The sequence below is a fragment of the Corvus hawaiiensis genome, chromosome 5, assembly GCF_020740725.1.
Source record: "Corvus hawaiiensis isolate bCorHaw1 chromosome 5, bCorHaw1.pri.cur, whole genome shotgun sequence".
NCBI lineage: Eukaryota > Metazoa > Chordata > Aves > Passeriformes > Corvidae > Corvus > Corvus hawaiiensis.
The window spans coordinates 47,303,017-47,318,513 of NC_063217.1; the positions used below are offsets into that span (position 1 = coordinate 47,303,017).

At 44.1% G+C, this 15,497-nt stretch overlaps 1 protein-coding gene across 12 annotated transcripts in view; it reads left to right on the forward strand.

Moving 5' to 3' along the window:
* Positions 1 to 15,497, forward strand: part of EPHA5 (EPH receptor A5) — a 196,013-nt gene that overhangs the window by 176,376 nt on the left and 4,140 nt on the right. For 5 of the 12 annotated variants that reach the window (XM_048303226.1, XM_048303217.1, XM_048303221.1 and 2 more), the window contains 3 exons: positions 756 to 905; positions 5,406 to 5,599; positions 8,509 to 8,664. In XM_048303226.1, coding sequence (XP_048159183.1) covers positions 756 to 905; positions 5,406 to 5,599; positions 8,509 to 8,664 — 500 coding nt within the window. Of the gene's footprint in view, positions 1 to 755; positions 906 to 5,405; positions 5,600 to 8,508; positions 8,669 to 12,256; positions 14,873 to 15,497 lie in introns of those variants that run through there. The other 7 variants (XM_048303224.1, XM_048303214.1, XM_048303216.1 and 4 more) reach the window with 3 other exon arrangements.

Sequence of the window (15,497 nt, forward strand, 5' to 3'; positions counted from 1 at the left end):
GAAAAGAAGGGACTTCACAGTAAAATATTTTTTTATATAAATCAAGGGAGACAACTCTTTAAACCCAATGAGAAAAGTATTCCTTAATCCAGACTCTCCTTTCCCTCCCCTTTCCCTTCTCAGAGCTGATCTGAAGTTTGATTTCTAAAATGATAGAAAGGAGAAAAGGAAATGCCAAAGCACATTTGACAGCTGTGGCATCATTTTTAGTCCCACAGCAGAGGACAAACAGGCTGGTCTTTGCACACACAGATTTCTGTGCCTGCTACACAGATCTCTCTGCAGGACCAGGAGCACATAAAAAGAAAAAAGAAAAAAGAAAAAAAATAAAAGGGAATTACTTCCACAGCAATTTGCATGAAGCCCTCATTAGATCAAAGTCTTCCTCGGCTTCAGAACTGTCTGTTCCTCCCCCGCTCGCTCTCACAATTGGAGGAACTGTATTCCCTTACCAACCCGTGCAACATAATTGAGATGTTGATCCTATACATGTCCCAGCATTCAAACAACATTCAAACAACAAACCTTCAGGACAGCCAATTAGTAGGCAGCCTACAAATGCTTATGGGCTGAGATAATGTGGAAAGGGGCCCCATGCTGTCAAACAGATTTACTTTAAAATTCGATGTCTCTTTCCAGAGAGAAAATAACGTCCCTTGGTGCTCTAAGAAGAGCCATTTCAACTTTTTTCGCATGTTCTCTGCCCTCCTCTGCAATCTGTTTTTTGGGGTTTTCTCCATTTCTTTTCTGTTTAGGGAGGGAAGATCCCCATTCGATGGACAGCGCCTGAAGCGATTGCCTTCCGCAAATTCACGTCAGCCAGCGATGTCTGGAGCTACGGCATCGTAATGTGGGAGGTGATGTCCTACGGCGAGAGGCCTTACTGGGAAATGACAAACCAAGATGTAAGCACGTGCCAGAGCTGCTGTGTGATGGGACTTTGAGGGCTCAGCATTCATTCTGCAATCAGAGAGGCAGAATAGGGACAAGAGGAGGAGAGCTGCTGTAAAAATGGCTTTGCTCCCCCATGCCAGACAGAAATGATCCTCCCGTTTGATGCTCTTTTTTTTTTGCAGCAACCCAGAACAGGCTGTGCACAGAGGGAAATGTGTCTGCACGGAGGCAAGCCTGCTTCCCCCAGCAGACCACTGGAGCTTCACTAATGCTGTTAGGGCTGGAGCCTGTCCCTCCTCTGCTTAATGACAAAGGCCTGCCGGGGGATAGATGCTGATAAACTGGCAGCATTTCAATTGTGTGCTCAAACCCCTGCTGCCACGTAAAGCAGAAACTCAAGAGAGTCATGGTAAGGGCTTTGTTTCCCAGCACAAAGGCTGGGTGATTTGATCTAGTGACAGCAGTCCACAGAGCCGCATATTGGTTGTTCTTGCATCGCTGATCTCAAGAGAATAGTTTTGCTCCGGTTGTGAACATCTTGTAAGTCTGTGCTTACACAAGTTCTCATTCATTTGTAGAGTACCCTTCAAGTTGTGTCCCCCTGCTCCTGGGTTCCAGTGCCCCCTTGAGCCTCTCACCTCGAGGCCACCCTCTGAAGCATCTCCAAACAGGGAGATGCCTGGGAATACTGTCTCCCACCTAACTGCAGCTCTAATCCCAGCCTGGGTAAGGATCTTTTGATCCTACTGCAGGGCTGCATTCTACCCTGAGATCACCATCAAAATCTGTGCTTGTCTAAGGCTAAAAACATGTAAGCCTGGGGTAGCCAGATTTTCTAGGTCTCTCCTTCTTCTTCACATTCTGAGAACGATGGTTTTTGAAGGCAGAGAATGGTCTGAGAATGCTGGCTAGTCATGAGGTCAGATTCACCATGAGGTATGTGGGGCAGCCCTGCTACCTGTGAAGATCCTACTGCTGGATGGATTTCCATGGGTTTCCTCTGGTCACACCACCTGGTGTTCCATCCTTTCTGCTTTTTTGTGCAGTGTTCCTTTCAAGTGATTTTTTGCCATTTCACTGGCAGCAAGGGCTCTGGCTGAGCATTCTGCTCTTCCTGCATTTCGTTAGCGAGTAACATCAGTGGATGTTACTACCTGCCATGCAGAGCTGCTGTTCTCATCTCACTTTGAGCCCAGGCTTGGAAATGAGCAGTACCTTTGAGACGGTCACGCCACACTTCTTGCCAGGGACCTGAGCACGTTGCTTGGCATGAATGCCCCACTGCTCCTGCATTGCTGAGGCTGTCACATTTGCAGGAAGTTCAGTAAAGCAGCATGTACCTACACAGGGATTTATCTTAATCAAATACGGGGACTGCTTCCATAGTCTGTGCAGAGAATGCAGCAATTGAGAGCCAAGCTTTTTCAGTCACACTGAGCACTGTAACTATCTTTAATGCTGATGCACTGGCATAGCACAGATGTTGTTCAGTAAATGCCAGGCTAAGATTGAGGCTGGTGCCAGCGAAGTAATGTTCTGTGGCCAGGGGAGTCCCTGGTCTGAATTATACCACTATGAGCATCCAGACTTTACAGAACTGTTCCAAAAAGCCCAAATGCCTTTGTGTTCTATAGGGCACGGGGTGAATTTCACACTTGCCTGGTGTGAAAGCAGAAAACAAAAGACTACTAAGATGTTTATGAGAATCATTTCCTGCTCAGGCTTTGCTTGTGTAACCTCTGTGCTACTTGCCTCTGCCCTTTGCGCAGATGGCAAGTGCCTAGATGGTGGTGGCATAGGAACTTAATTCGGTGCTGTGGCATATTTCTCATGCAGCTCCTGAAGGCCTCCTCTTCTTCTTCCCTCCTCTGCTTGAGAAGAGTCAGTGGTGTTAGATACAGCATTGACTTTTGTGCAGAGGAACAAGGGGTCACATAAATTTTGGACTCTGTTGCACAAGAGTTTCTTGTTGCATGGCTTGTAATTAAAGCACATCATCTGCAAGCACAGTTGATGATGAGCAAAATTATTCTCACTGTGTTACAGATGGCTTGCTTTAAAGGAGGTGCAGTGCAATAGGGCAGGCAAGGTTGTAAAGCTACAAACCACATTTTAGAGTCATGCTGGTTTCTGGATGGCCCTCTAAAAATATGCTTTGGCTTGACCACAAGGTAGGGCTTTGATGCAGGAATTATTGAGAGGAATATTGTGACCTCTGTTGCAGAGGTTGCTAACCTAAATAATCACAGTGGTTGATTTTTAGTGTTCAGACTGGTGAATCTATGAAAACACGGCTGAGTGTTGCTTTGGTTTCCTGGAAATAGACTATCCCAAACTGTCCTGTCCTAAACATCCCGTTCAGTCACCCCAATCCATAACTGAATAGTTCTTGTCCAGAAGAGGAAGAGAGACAAAAATGCCTCCTTAGGCACAAATTCTAGATCTTCAAGTCTTACAAAGCAGAACACACCAATGAATGGAGCAGCAAATGTCCCATTTTCTTATTTTCTAATCACTGTGGTGGCTCAAGCATCTCAGTCTTTGTTGTTTCTGTTTTTTGCTCCTCTTACTGCTAGATGCCTGAAGGCACCTTCAGATGCAAGAGTGTATTTCAGCGTCCTAGCTTCTTGCAGTATTTTGATACCATTTACATTGTATCACCAGGACGACTGACATCCTGTAAATTGAGTTAACGCTATTGATTGTGATGTTACTGCCAGGAATATCCAGCACGCATAACCCCGTTGCAGATATAGTTCAGATATTCTGATCTGGTGCCAGGTGGTCTGCTCCCCGTCTTGCTACTATTTTCTTTCTGCTACAGTTGGAGGATGACCCATTATTGTTATAAATACAGATGTGGACACAGCAAATAACATTCTCGTGGCTGTGCCACACTGAAGCTTTTTTCTTTATAGGGCAGCTGCAAATTTGGAATCAGGGACCTGCTGAAAAGCATGGTGTGAAGAACAGAGAGTACAGATAGCACAGTGTGGTGGGGCTGGGAGCAAGAGCCAGGCCATAGAAGAGATTGCCTTGCAAGTGCAGGTTGGGTGGAGAGCGGTGCAACTGCTCCACCGACAGATGAAATCTCAGCTGGGCGCAAAAGGACTGCACACGTTGTGGCCCAGATCTTCTGACGTGCTTTTTACCCGTGAAGGAGATCGTAAAGCCTCACCTAACTACTTCTCTGCTATGTACATCCTTAGGGAGTTTGAGGCTCCCACTACTGCTGCTCAGCCGGCCTGGCTTGTTCCTGCGACTCTTCCACTTAACAAAAAGCTCTGTGATGGAGGACAATTTAAAAACAATCCATGCAGTCCTGAATTTTGGAGCCTTCTGAAATGCAGTGCCAGCCTTCCTGTACTCGTCTAGGGACTAAAGAGCAAGAGAACAACTCCCATGCTAACCACAGAGCCTTCTTTTTCAACACAGGTTGTTTTGAAATTGTGAGGCAGTGCCTAGAATGAATGGCATCTGAGGTAGTCCTTGGAGCGGACAGTGAAGAACATGCGGTTTTCATGTGGACATAGCAAATACCTGCTTCCAGCTCCTTTCGGTCACGGAGTCTTGGGAGTGGAGGGTGTGAAGATGAGCTGCCGGGACTCCCTTGGCACAGACACAGAATCTTGAGGCTTGAAACATGAGCTGCAGTCTCCTGAAAATTGTAATGCTTCAAACTGGGAACTGCTGGGCTTAAAGCCCTGCGACAAATCTGCCCCAAACTGGGGAAAACAAGTTGCCTTCTTCAATTCTGCCCTCATTTATTCATTTCTGCCTTTCAAGAAGGTGGGCAACACATATGCATACCACTTGTTTGAGATATAAAACCATAGATGGTTTGTATTTGAAATCAGTGCAACAACTCCCCTGGTTTTAATTTACATACTCTTGGGCTGACATTTTAAATTCCTGGCAGAAATGTGGCCACACTAAGAAACTACTAGACCCAGACAGTATTGAATGATATATGAGATGGTTGTTCTGCCTCTGCCTTGAATCCATCCATCAATTAGCATTCAAAGTCTCTTTTGAAATACAGTCAGACTTCTATTACTGTAATACAAATTTGTGGTCTAGCATATGCCTTTTCATTTAAAAAGAAGCCAACATCTGAATAAACAAAATCACTGCACTCCAAGAAGATGCCAGAAAGCCCTGTAGGCTCTTTTTCATGGACTTAGAAGAGGCTCCAGGAGTTTCCTGGTATATACTGTAGAGACCACTTTGAGCTTTGAACAAGTGCAACCAGGCAATCTGGCCCCCTGGTTGCAGCAGTGGCTCAGCTTTCTAGATTCATTTTGCAATGACTAAAAATTAAGTTATTCAACTCATCCCATGGAAAATATGAAAGATAGAGGGGTTTACTGAGTTTGCCTCTCCTGTGCAGAGTTGGGGGGTGGCAGGATTTTTCGTGAGCATGTTACTGATACCAAAGTTCTACATTAAAGTCAATTTGCATTTGGGAAAAAGACGAGGGGAAGAAAAGCCTTGCGTTTTGTGCCCTGTAGGTGATTAAAGCTGTGGAGGAAGGCTATCGCCTGCCAAGTCCCATGGACTGCCCTGCTGCTCTCTATCAACTAATGCTCGACTGCTGGCAGAAAGACCGCAACAGCAGGCCCAAGTTTGACGAAATTGTCAGCATGTTGGACAAGCTCATCCGTAACCCGAGCAGCTTGAAGACGTTGGTTAATGCATCAAGCAGGTACAGACTCAGCCCAGAACCATTTCTCAGAGCAAGCTCCTTGTCTGAATACCCACCCCTAGGGTTGGATTCCCTCTGATTATTTAGCCTGCGTGTGTTTGTGGGTGGATGCTCCTTCAGCTTCGTTATGTCCAGGGGAGTTTGGCTCAAACTTTCCTGTTGCAGTTGGCAGCCAAGTGAGCAATTCATTTACTCTAAATGCAGTGCTGCTACCACAAAGAAAATTACCGTAGTCTGTCTTTCACAAACAGGAGCTTCAGCAGTACTTTGCATGTGACAAAACTACCTGTGCTCCACCGCAAGGTTAGAGAAGGGAAGACCTGAGTGCATGAGGTAGACAGTAAATACTGCTCCAATTATCTGCCTGTTGACTTTATCTTGGTAATACAAACAAAGAGTGTCTCTTGGGGAAACTTAGGATGTGCAAAGCTCATGGATGTCCAGGTGCATCCTTCCACAACTATTCCCAGGCATGCTAGCCACCGCTACGAGTTGTGAGAGTCTTGGTAATTGCAAGAGGAGGTCTCTGTTTCCCAAAGTGCTGTACACAAACGCTTTGCTGAAACCACATCAAGTGAATAGAACAGCCAGTTTGTATTTAAGCATGAATCTGAACAGCTACACAGCTACAAGTAAGGTAAACACAGTCAAGAAATAAAGCTGCATATGGGGAGAAAGAGCTAAACAGTCTTGGAGAGGCTTTTCCTATTTTCACTGTAAGTACACAATTACTTCTGAGCCATTGGTGTTGCTAATCACACAGTCCCTTGCAAGGTCATAAATTTATATATATGCATACACACACACACACATATATATATGTATCTGTATATAAATGCTGCTTCACTGATGGCAGTGGAGTTCCCCTGATTAACAATGGAAAAAGCCCTTCAGAAAAGTTTATTCTCAGAGGAGGGACAAAACAAGATACGTTGTTTTCTTTGAACAGGAATGAGGGAGGTAAGATTAGGCTAGACTGGTGATATGGACCAAAGCAGATGGACTGCTGTGAGCTTATAGTCATTTGTCCCCACACCTTCCAAGTGAGCCTTGCACAGCTGCATGTGGCATGTCTCACCTGCTGCAGCTGGATATCCCTATGGTGGCATGTCCCTGCGCATGGCATTTTGTGCACTGAAAGAGAAGAACCTCCAATCTCTGTTAATTTTTAAATACGAGCTAGATCTGGTTCCTCGGGCTATTTTACATGTACCATTTACCATCTGAAGAAGAAATTATTCTTATTAGCAATTAGATGTAATGTCAGTGCCAGCAAACCTGCAGGAAAAGGTTTATGACAGCATGAAATATGTGAGGTTTCTCTTTTATTTTCAACTCAGAACAGTTATTTTCCAGACCTGTTATGTTCCTGCACTCTTTTATACCAAACTGTTATGCCAGATGAAGAAAATAGGCAGGAAACCATTTCCTTGAGCTGCTAAGCACTTTGCTGATGTTTTACTCCATGAATGGGTCCATGCAATTCCAAACCTCTCCTTTTCAGAGCTGATGTGGGTATTTTTGATATGGACGGAGCACCTGAACAGTCAGGCTTTGGGGCTGGGTTTCTAGTCTCACAGATTGCTGTGCCCAGACCATAGTAATTCCAAATGAATCATAATTTCAATACAGAGCAGCTGTAAAGGATTTTTTTAATGTATGTAATGTGTTCTTTATGGAAATTCTCATTAATGCAAATAAGGGAGGAAGTCACTCTCTACATTACAGCATGTGCTGTGATATCACTAGGTACCTCCTGACATTAGTGATGAAAATCCACTTCTCATTATGATTACTTAGGAGTTTTGAATTTCTCATGTGTATAAAATGTTATGGGAAGCCATTATGTTCTTGGTACTGCAAGTATTCACATTTTATTAGACCCTTCAGCATTGCTATTAAATAAACAAATAATACTAATGTGCTCATAAAATATATGAAGATTCCTGAAGTGCTATAATAATATAATATCCCAGCTCTCCTTCCAGTTGAAAGTCTTTTAAGTGTAATAGGCACCATAGAGGCTGACCTAGAAAATGTTTTTTTACCTGTGGGTAATAATCTCGTGTTAGCTGTGTGTCCCGTTTTACAAAGCAGGGAACAAATCCAGTTTCTTTCCTGGCTGACCTTAGACAAGCCCTCTTTGCTCTCTGCACATCATTAGTGGGGTGGTGGACCCTGCTTGTGCCAGGTACTGTATCGGTGCTCCTGCCGCGGTGAAGGGTTATTATTTGCCTGAATTGCTTCCTCCGTGCGTGGCATAGCTGAGCAAGGAGCAATTGCCGTGGCAGGGTCTGGAGTGAGGGTGTGGGAGCAGGAGCGTCCCTCTGTTTGCAGGCTGGAGTGTGGCTGGAGCATTGCTGCTCTCTGCAGGTTCGTTGGATGCTGTCGGCATCCGAACCCCCCCGTGGCTCTGCGGGAGCAGCCCCTGCACTGTTAATGCTCCCTGGACTGTTAACAGCTGCCTGCCATCGATGGCCGCTGCTGGGAAATGTAATTTGGGTTTCAGCTTCCAGGCTCTGCGCTGTCTTAAGTTAATTATGAGCTTTAAAGGCAGAGGAAGAGAGCAAAGCAGGAATCGTCAAAGTGAAGGCTTTGAAGTAGGAGTGACTGGGGGAGCCTACTTGTGGCTGAGAGGTAACTGGAATAGATGCCAGTCCTCTCCTCCTCTTTCTGCTTGTGGTGAGGACCTGAAATGGCAGGAACTATCTCAAGAATGGGTAAGGTTGCAGGTGAAGTGGTGTGTTTGATATGTTGCATATCAAGCCTGCTGGGAGGATTTTGGCTGCAGGAATCACTGGAAATGGAACAAAAGAATCATCTTTACCATAAAAAAATGAAAGCAACTTGAGTCATGTGTATATCTCAATGCTGATTCTGTTTGCTTCTTTGTTTTTGCTTGTCTTTAGAGTGTCAAATCTGTTGGCAGAGCACAGTCCAGTTGGGAGTGGTGCCTACAGGTCGGTGGGTGAGTGGCTGGAAGCCATCAAAATGGGCCGATACACGGAGATCTTCATGGAGAATGGATACAGTTCAATGGATGCGGTGGCTCAGGTGACCCTAGAGTGAGTAGTGTCCAGATCATTTTCACCTCATTTCTTGGAATTGCAGTGGGAGGAGGGAGGAGAAAGACAAACCATTCAAAAATATGCAAGGATGAGGCTGCAGAAAGGGAAAACTGTGTTTGCAGTCAGCAGTTTCCCTTGTAGCATCCCTATTGATAACAAGTGCAGGCAGTAATAAAACTTACAATCACTATACTGGCAGCCAGTACTCTGGCTCCTCTGCTCACAGAAATTCATGCATGAGTTTCTGTAATTGTCAGGCCATCCTCTTGACACAATAGCAGTTGATTATTTGGGGTTACCAACAAAACAAACCCTCTACCCTACTAGTAAATTTATAGGTGCCGGAGTCCCTGCTGAGATATGCTGGCTTCACAGCAGATGAGCTGGTTTCAGGGCTGATCTGGATATAACCAAGTGAACAGTGAAGCCCAGTAAGGTGTGGAAATAGTATTCAGCAATAACAGAAATAGCTAACAGCTGATGCCAATGCAAGAGCATCAGCAACCCACAGCTCTAGGACAGGCTTCCTGAATGAGACTCTTTCTTCTGAATGTGCCCTTGGTTTTTGCACGTGGGTGTGACTGCAGCTGGGGCAACAGCCTTCAAATGACTTGGTAAATGCCTCAGGGCTGCTAATTTGCTATGCTCCACCTTTAATTGCCTGCCTTGCTTGTGTAATTGCGTCAGTACTTTCCTGCTGCTGCCCGTGCTGTCTCAAACTCGCCTCAAAGTCTGCCTTTCTAGCTGGGTTAATTTGAGCTTAGTATACTGCTGGCATTAAGGCAGAATGTGAAGAACTATACTCTGCTGCTTCGGAGAAGGTTGTGTCTCTTCTGACCACATGCAGATTGCCAGTGCACATACAGAATTGCTGCTGAGGACTAAGAACACACCAAGAAAAATCCCCCCACCCCACAGAACCCCCACAGCAGCATTTCCTCCTGTCTGCCACAGTGCTGTGGAGCTCACGGTACAGCACAGGAGTGTGATGCAGGTCCATGGACTTCAGCTTTCCTTACATACATGGAGGGAGTGCAGGAGCGTATCTGCTCTCACTCATTTTATTTGCTCCACTCACATTATGAATATTTGCCCCTTACACCTGGACTCATCCAGTCTTTTTTCAGCCATTCACATGAAAACCCTGAGCTAGGGATGAAATCCTCTCTAGGAGCTGTCTGGGAAATCAGACAGTGGATTCTTACCTAGATCCTGTTTTGAGCTCCTGGGACTCTTATATGCTATTTCCCAGCCTTGTCCTGCAATTATGTGTCACGTTACTTGGGCTTTTGAGGACTCCACAGTTTAGACTGATAATCTGTGAGCACTGACCAAGGAAAAGGGCACCCATCCCCAGGCTGGTCAGAGTCCACATAGCAGAAAGAGCTAGCCAAAGGTTGAGTGACAAGAAGGGGGATAGGATGAAGCAGTAATTTAAGAGAAAAGGAAAGCATTGGAGCATTCCCCTCTACAGTACCACCCCAATCATACAACCAGAGCAACTTCTGCTGAAAAATGCAGATTGTCTAAAATACATCACAGATTTATCACTGTTTGGCTCAGTCACATCAAAGAAGAAAATTATGCTTCTAGCTTGTTCCTCTTTAGAATTTTCTGCAATTTCAAGAGCTCTACACGAAATGCTCAGAAGTAAAATGCTTTTGTTTGGGTCACAGAAAATGTTGACTTGAAGCCCAAATTAGTGGGTGCTTTCAACAGCAAATTAGAAGTTTGCTTACTTGGGTAACTTTAAACAATCTTACTATCCCTCCTACACTGTCTTAGCATCCCATGCTGCTGACAAAAGTATTCCTAACCTCCAGATTCCTAAAGTGCAACATTTCAGATTATGAAATAAGATCCTTAATTTGACTTTAAAATTTAACTATTGCCCTACATTTACTCTTTGGTATTCCAGAAATTTCAAAAATGTCCCCCAAAATCTTTTCAGACTATGCAGAAAGTGCTTTAAAAGGGTAATTCTGATTGGCAGTGAACCAAGAAACCCATTACCTGCACAGTCTTAACCAGAAAGGCAAGTTGGTTTGAAAATCTTTAAATAAAATCACAGCTGCCAGAGATGCTCTGACCCTCACCAGCTGCAAACCTCCTCGAAGGCCCCCTCACCAAGTCCCAGGATGTTCTCTATGGCACAAATGGCATCCTGCTGGTCCCAGTGGAGACAACATGTCTGAGCTGCTCAGTTTCAGCTTTCTTCTGGGCTTTTAGAACAGCAGAGCAGTGCAAAGGAGCTGATGTCTGGCAGCCTGGGGAGCTTTTGGGGTTTTTTTAAACTGGAAGGACACATTTCATAGATCCATCTTCCATTTCAGTTGAAACTGAAAAACAGGTTGAAACCTATTCCAGCTAGTTAGTTACCCATGTCAGCAACTAAATTCTCCCTCCTCACCCCAGCTGCCTGTGGACAGAGATTCTTGCATAGATACCTGCTTGATTCTTTTTTGTCAGCCCACACACCTTTGCATTGAACAGGTGGCTTGGCAAGAAGGCTTGACCCCACTCAGGTCTGGTTTTGGGAGAACTGTGGAAGATTAATCAAAAAGCCAAGTACCCATCCAAATCAAAACTTCTCTCATCCCTCTTAGATATGGTAAAAAAAAAAACCAGTAGATTCTCAGCTGTTGAAAAAAGAGGAACCATCATAGCAGCTTAAGAGGAAAAGAGTCATGTATTGAAGTCCTGAGCTCAGGCTGATGTAAACTGGCAGATTGCCCTTAAAAAATAAAGTAAGGAAGAAAAATGGCTCCTGGTGGGCTCAGCTGAGACTCTCATGGGTTCTCCAGAAAATAAACACCAGAACAAGCAAAGTTCTTTAAAGGTTGATATACTGAGAGGGTTTGGTTTTCTGGAGGTTTTCAATTTTTTCTCCCTGTAAAAGGGAAAAACAAAACATTTTGTACTCTACAAAGGAGAATTCAGGTTAAATGTTCCTTGTCATTTTTAATAGAGGCAACTGTTCTGTATATTCCAGAGCTGGGACTTGGGGGGATCGGGTGAAAAGATGATCTGAACATCTGAAAGTAGCTTGCTTTCCCCAAATGACATCAGTAAAACAGTCTTTACAATTTAAGAGGTTGCCTTCAAATACCATCCAAAATGATCTTCACCAAATTGAAACCATGCAGGAGACAGATGTAGAAATTAGATGGATAATTGCTGCCAGAAAAAGCAGGGAAAAAAACATGATAAATGTAAAGACTTTCTAAAATCTACTGAAAAAAAACTACTAGTGCTGTAGGAGGAGTTGGCCATAACACTGACAGGACTGGTAATTGTGGGTGCCCAGCTTGTGGCTTCTTTACAGGACCTGGTTGAGAGATGTTCAGCACTTTTTTTGAATCCTTCCTCCCCTGACATGAAAAGCAGAATCCTGATTACCACTCTGATTCTTTCAAACTGATGGCTTGATGCATTTGTTCCAGAAAAGAGTAGTATTAGTGACAAATTTCTGAAAGCAAAAGATTAAAAATCTAGAATCAATGAATATCACCCCAAGTCCTAAGCTCTGCCTGATTACCAAAGACCTGAAAATGTATGTGTTCAAACAAAGAGTGATTTCTACATTTAGCTCTAATTCTTGCAAAGGGATGAATCACCTTGTGAAAAGTGGAGCCTCACCCTCCACCCTCTCTTTCCAACTGGATATCAGACTTGAAGGGAACCTTTCCAGTGGACCAGACCTGCTCTTTAAACTTGTGGACCACCTAGTGACTTTGAGTGTGTCTGGAGCTCTTTCAATCCACTGCAAGAATATCTTTACCAGGACAATACTCAAGAATAGATAGATCCATGACATGAGTTTCAGTCTGACCCTTGACTGGACCAATTACTAACCATGTGGACTACATATTTTCACCTTTTGAAAGATCTGTACTCACTGAATCTCAGGACACCCTGTTGTTTGTTATTAGATTAAGAGCTCTGAATATTTGTAATAATATGTGTTGTGTTGCTTTGCATTGTATATATTTTTCTTCTAAAATAAAATAAATTATTTATTAAAAGTTATACTGGATGAAGAACATTTAAGAGTTCACCTGCTCTAGATGCTTATTCTTAACCTGAAATCTCAGTCCTGGGATTGTGATGCTGTGTCTGCTTCAGAACAAATTCTCATCTTGTAATCAAGTAGAATGAGAATTATGAGTAAGAGCAGATGAACTCTTAAAAAAATTTTTTTAAGTCTTCATTTCACGCAGAAGTCCCTAGCAAGTGGATTCCTCTCTCTTTAGCATCGTCTGAAGGTCTTTGAGGTTCTTCTTGTTTCCCCTCATTCAAACTGACAATTGACTAACTCCATGAGTAGTCCCAGTCTGCATGGGCAACTGTAGTTACACCACGTGCAGAAGAGTGGTGAGATCTGCCCTGGATGGGAGATGAAATACAAAATATCTGTGGTAGGCTGACAGCTGCTGACCACGGAAATCTTTCAGGACTGTGGCCCTTTTGCTTGCATGACTAAACCAGCTGGTGAGGGGGTTGTATTTTATGTGGCAATCCAGTCCTAGTCTACACTGTGTTTGGCAAACTGGTCCATGGTGTATAAGTAGTTCTATTTGTAAATAAAATGTTTTAAAATCTATTTCCTACAACATGGAGACTGTGAATTCAACCCTTGCAAATGGAGGCTATTGCAGGGAAGGGGATACCGTGTTGTCACTGGCATGTTGCAGCTGGGCTTCCATGCAAGGCCGTGGTAAGAGAGCAGCATGCATGCAGCCGTGTACAGGCTGCTTGGGATGAGCTGACACCAATTTTCCCCTTTATTTCCTTGGCTTTTTGGTCAGCTTAGGTCAGTTTTTTAATACCTTGTTGACAAGTGATTCATATTCCTGCCTGCTTTCATTTTCAGCCCTACATCAATGAAAGAAGTGAAAAGATAAATTTTCTCCCTAAAACAAGAATAAAAGTTGTCTCATGGCTGGGGAGGCCAAGTATTTTGAAGCAGGGAGACCACACAGCACATGGGTGCACGGATCTCCACTGCAGAGGTGCACACAAAGTCCAACACCAGGGGTCAGGTCACTCCCACAGCGAGGAGCAGCCTGGGTCCTGATCGCAGGTGTTGTTTGCCCACGGGTCTTAGCTGTGCCTTTTCCTGCAGGGAATGCACATTTTTATTGCAAAGCTCCAGTGGATGTCTGCTCACATCTCCTCTGCAGAGCTGAGCCCAGTGAAATTACCACTTGGCTGCTGTAACATGAGCCAGGCAGCTCTGGACTGGAGCTTGAAGGCAGTTGTTTTGCAGCCCTTTGGCACAGAAGTTGTTGGGGTTTTTTTGTCCCCAAACCAGCTGGTTTGCACACCCAATTCTGTTCTAAATTATCTTCTGCCTTACACTGCTTTAAGTCCTTCAGCACTGGATGCATGGGAGCATGCAATGTGCTGTAAGTCATGCTTGAAACATCGGAATTAAAGCTCCTGCATTCTCTAGGCAGTTTTTAGAAAGTTTAGTTGCTGTCTTTGCTATGTGCAAGGTGGCTTTTGAAGAAAGCTGCTGATTTTTGTACTTGGCAAGCATCTGGTGCAGGAGCTGTTGTCTTCTGGTTCATCTTTGCTGAGGTGAAAGACCCCACAGTAGTGTTTTTCTCCCTCTCTGAGGAGTCCTCCATGCTTTTGGCTGGTGGCTTCACATTTGAGAGGATTTGATACTAAAAAAAAAAAAAAAGACTGGATCCCCTGGTGAGCAGTTAATGTATTGAAACCAGAAATTCTTTTTTCTTCTTTCTCTCTTGTAAATCAATGAGACACTCCTCAAGGATATTGAGTTAAGGGTTATGGGGGAAAAAAAAGGCTGTGTAGTGAACTGGGTGGGGGTTTCTTAGACTGATGGGGCTGTGTGTGAAAGGCCAAGACATGCATGCTTTTCTCCAAGTTTCAGGCTGGTTTTTCCCGGCATAACATGCAAGAGTGTCAGAAATAGTACATCTGTGAAATATGTGGTACTGGATTTTCAAAAGAGCTCAGCTTGCACTTTAGATATCTGGGAAAAAAAAGCTGATTTTTCAAAAAGTGCCAGCAGAGCAGGACTCAGCAGGGGGAAGATGAATGTTGTCTCTTTTAAAAATTAGGTCCTATACTGTGTTGGTTTCGGGGGTTGGGTTTGGTTTGGGGTTTTTTTTCTGACCTCTGGTGTGAACTTCCAACTGTGCTGTGTACATAAAATAAATTGCATGTAACAATAGCATTACTTCATTTTCCTTCATTATTAAGATGGCTTGCTGAACTAGTTTCACAATTCAGTGGAGGCAGAAATGAAAGCATGTCCCCCTGAGAAGGCAGACACCTTTTGCAGGTGCTGCAGCCTTTTCTCTGCCAGGTAAGGAGCACTGCCGATGTGTCTCATTGACCTCCTTTGCTCTCTGCCCCTTATGTTATGATTTCCCTTTGCATCATCAAGAAGCATTGCCAAAAAAGGGTATAACAATGAAATTATGTGTTTAGCCCAAAGCAAAAAATCTGGCATTTTCCAAATCAAAAGGCAGAAAACATGACAGTCCTTGGAGAAGAACAGATCTAGCTTCTGGCTTCAACTAGTTTATGTGTTAATGTATTAGCCTTCACTCAAGACTGCTTTTTATTCAAATCAGTGTTCATCTGTGTAATTTGTGGACATGGATGGTTGGTTGTACTTGCACAGGAGTTTCTGTCCACAATGTGAAGCTGCTGAGAGAGGCACACCTCCATGGGTAGCTCGTGTGAAAACGTTTCGGTGTTCTTTGCACGTGCTCACCTGCAGTCCAGCACATGGCCCTGCTGTGAACTGTAGGCCAGGTTTGCAATTATGTCTCAGCTGATGGTTGGGCTCC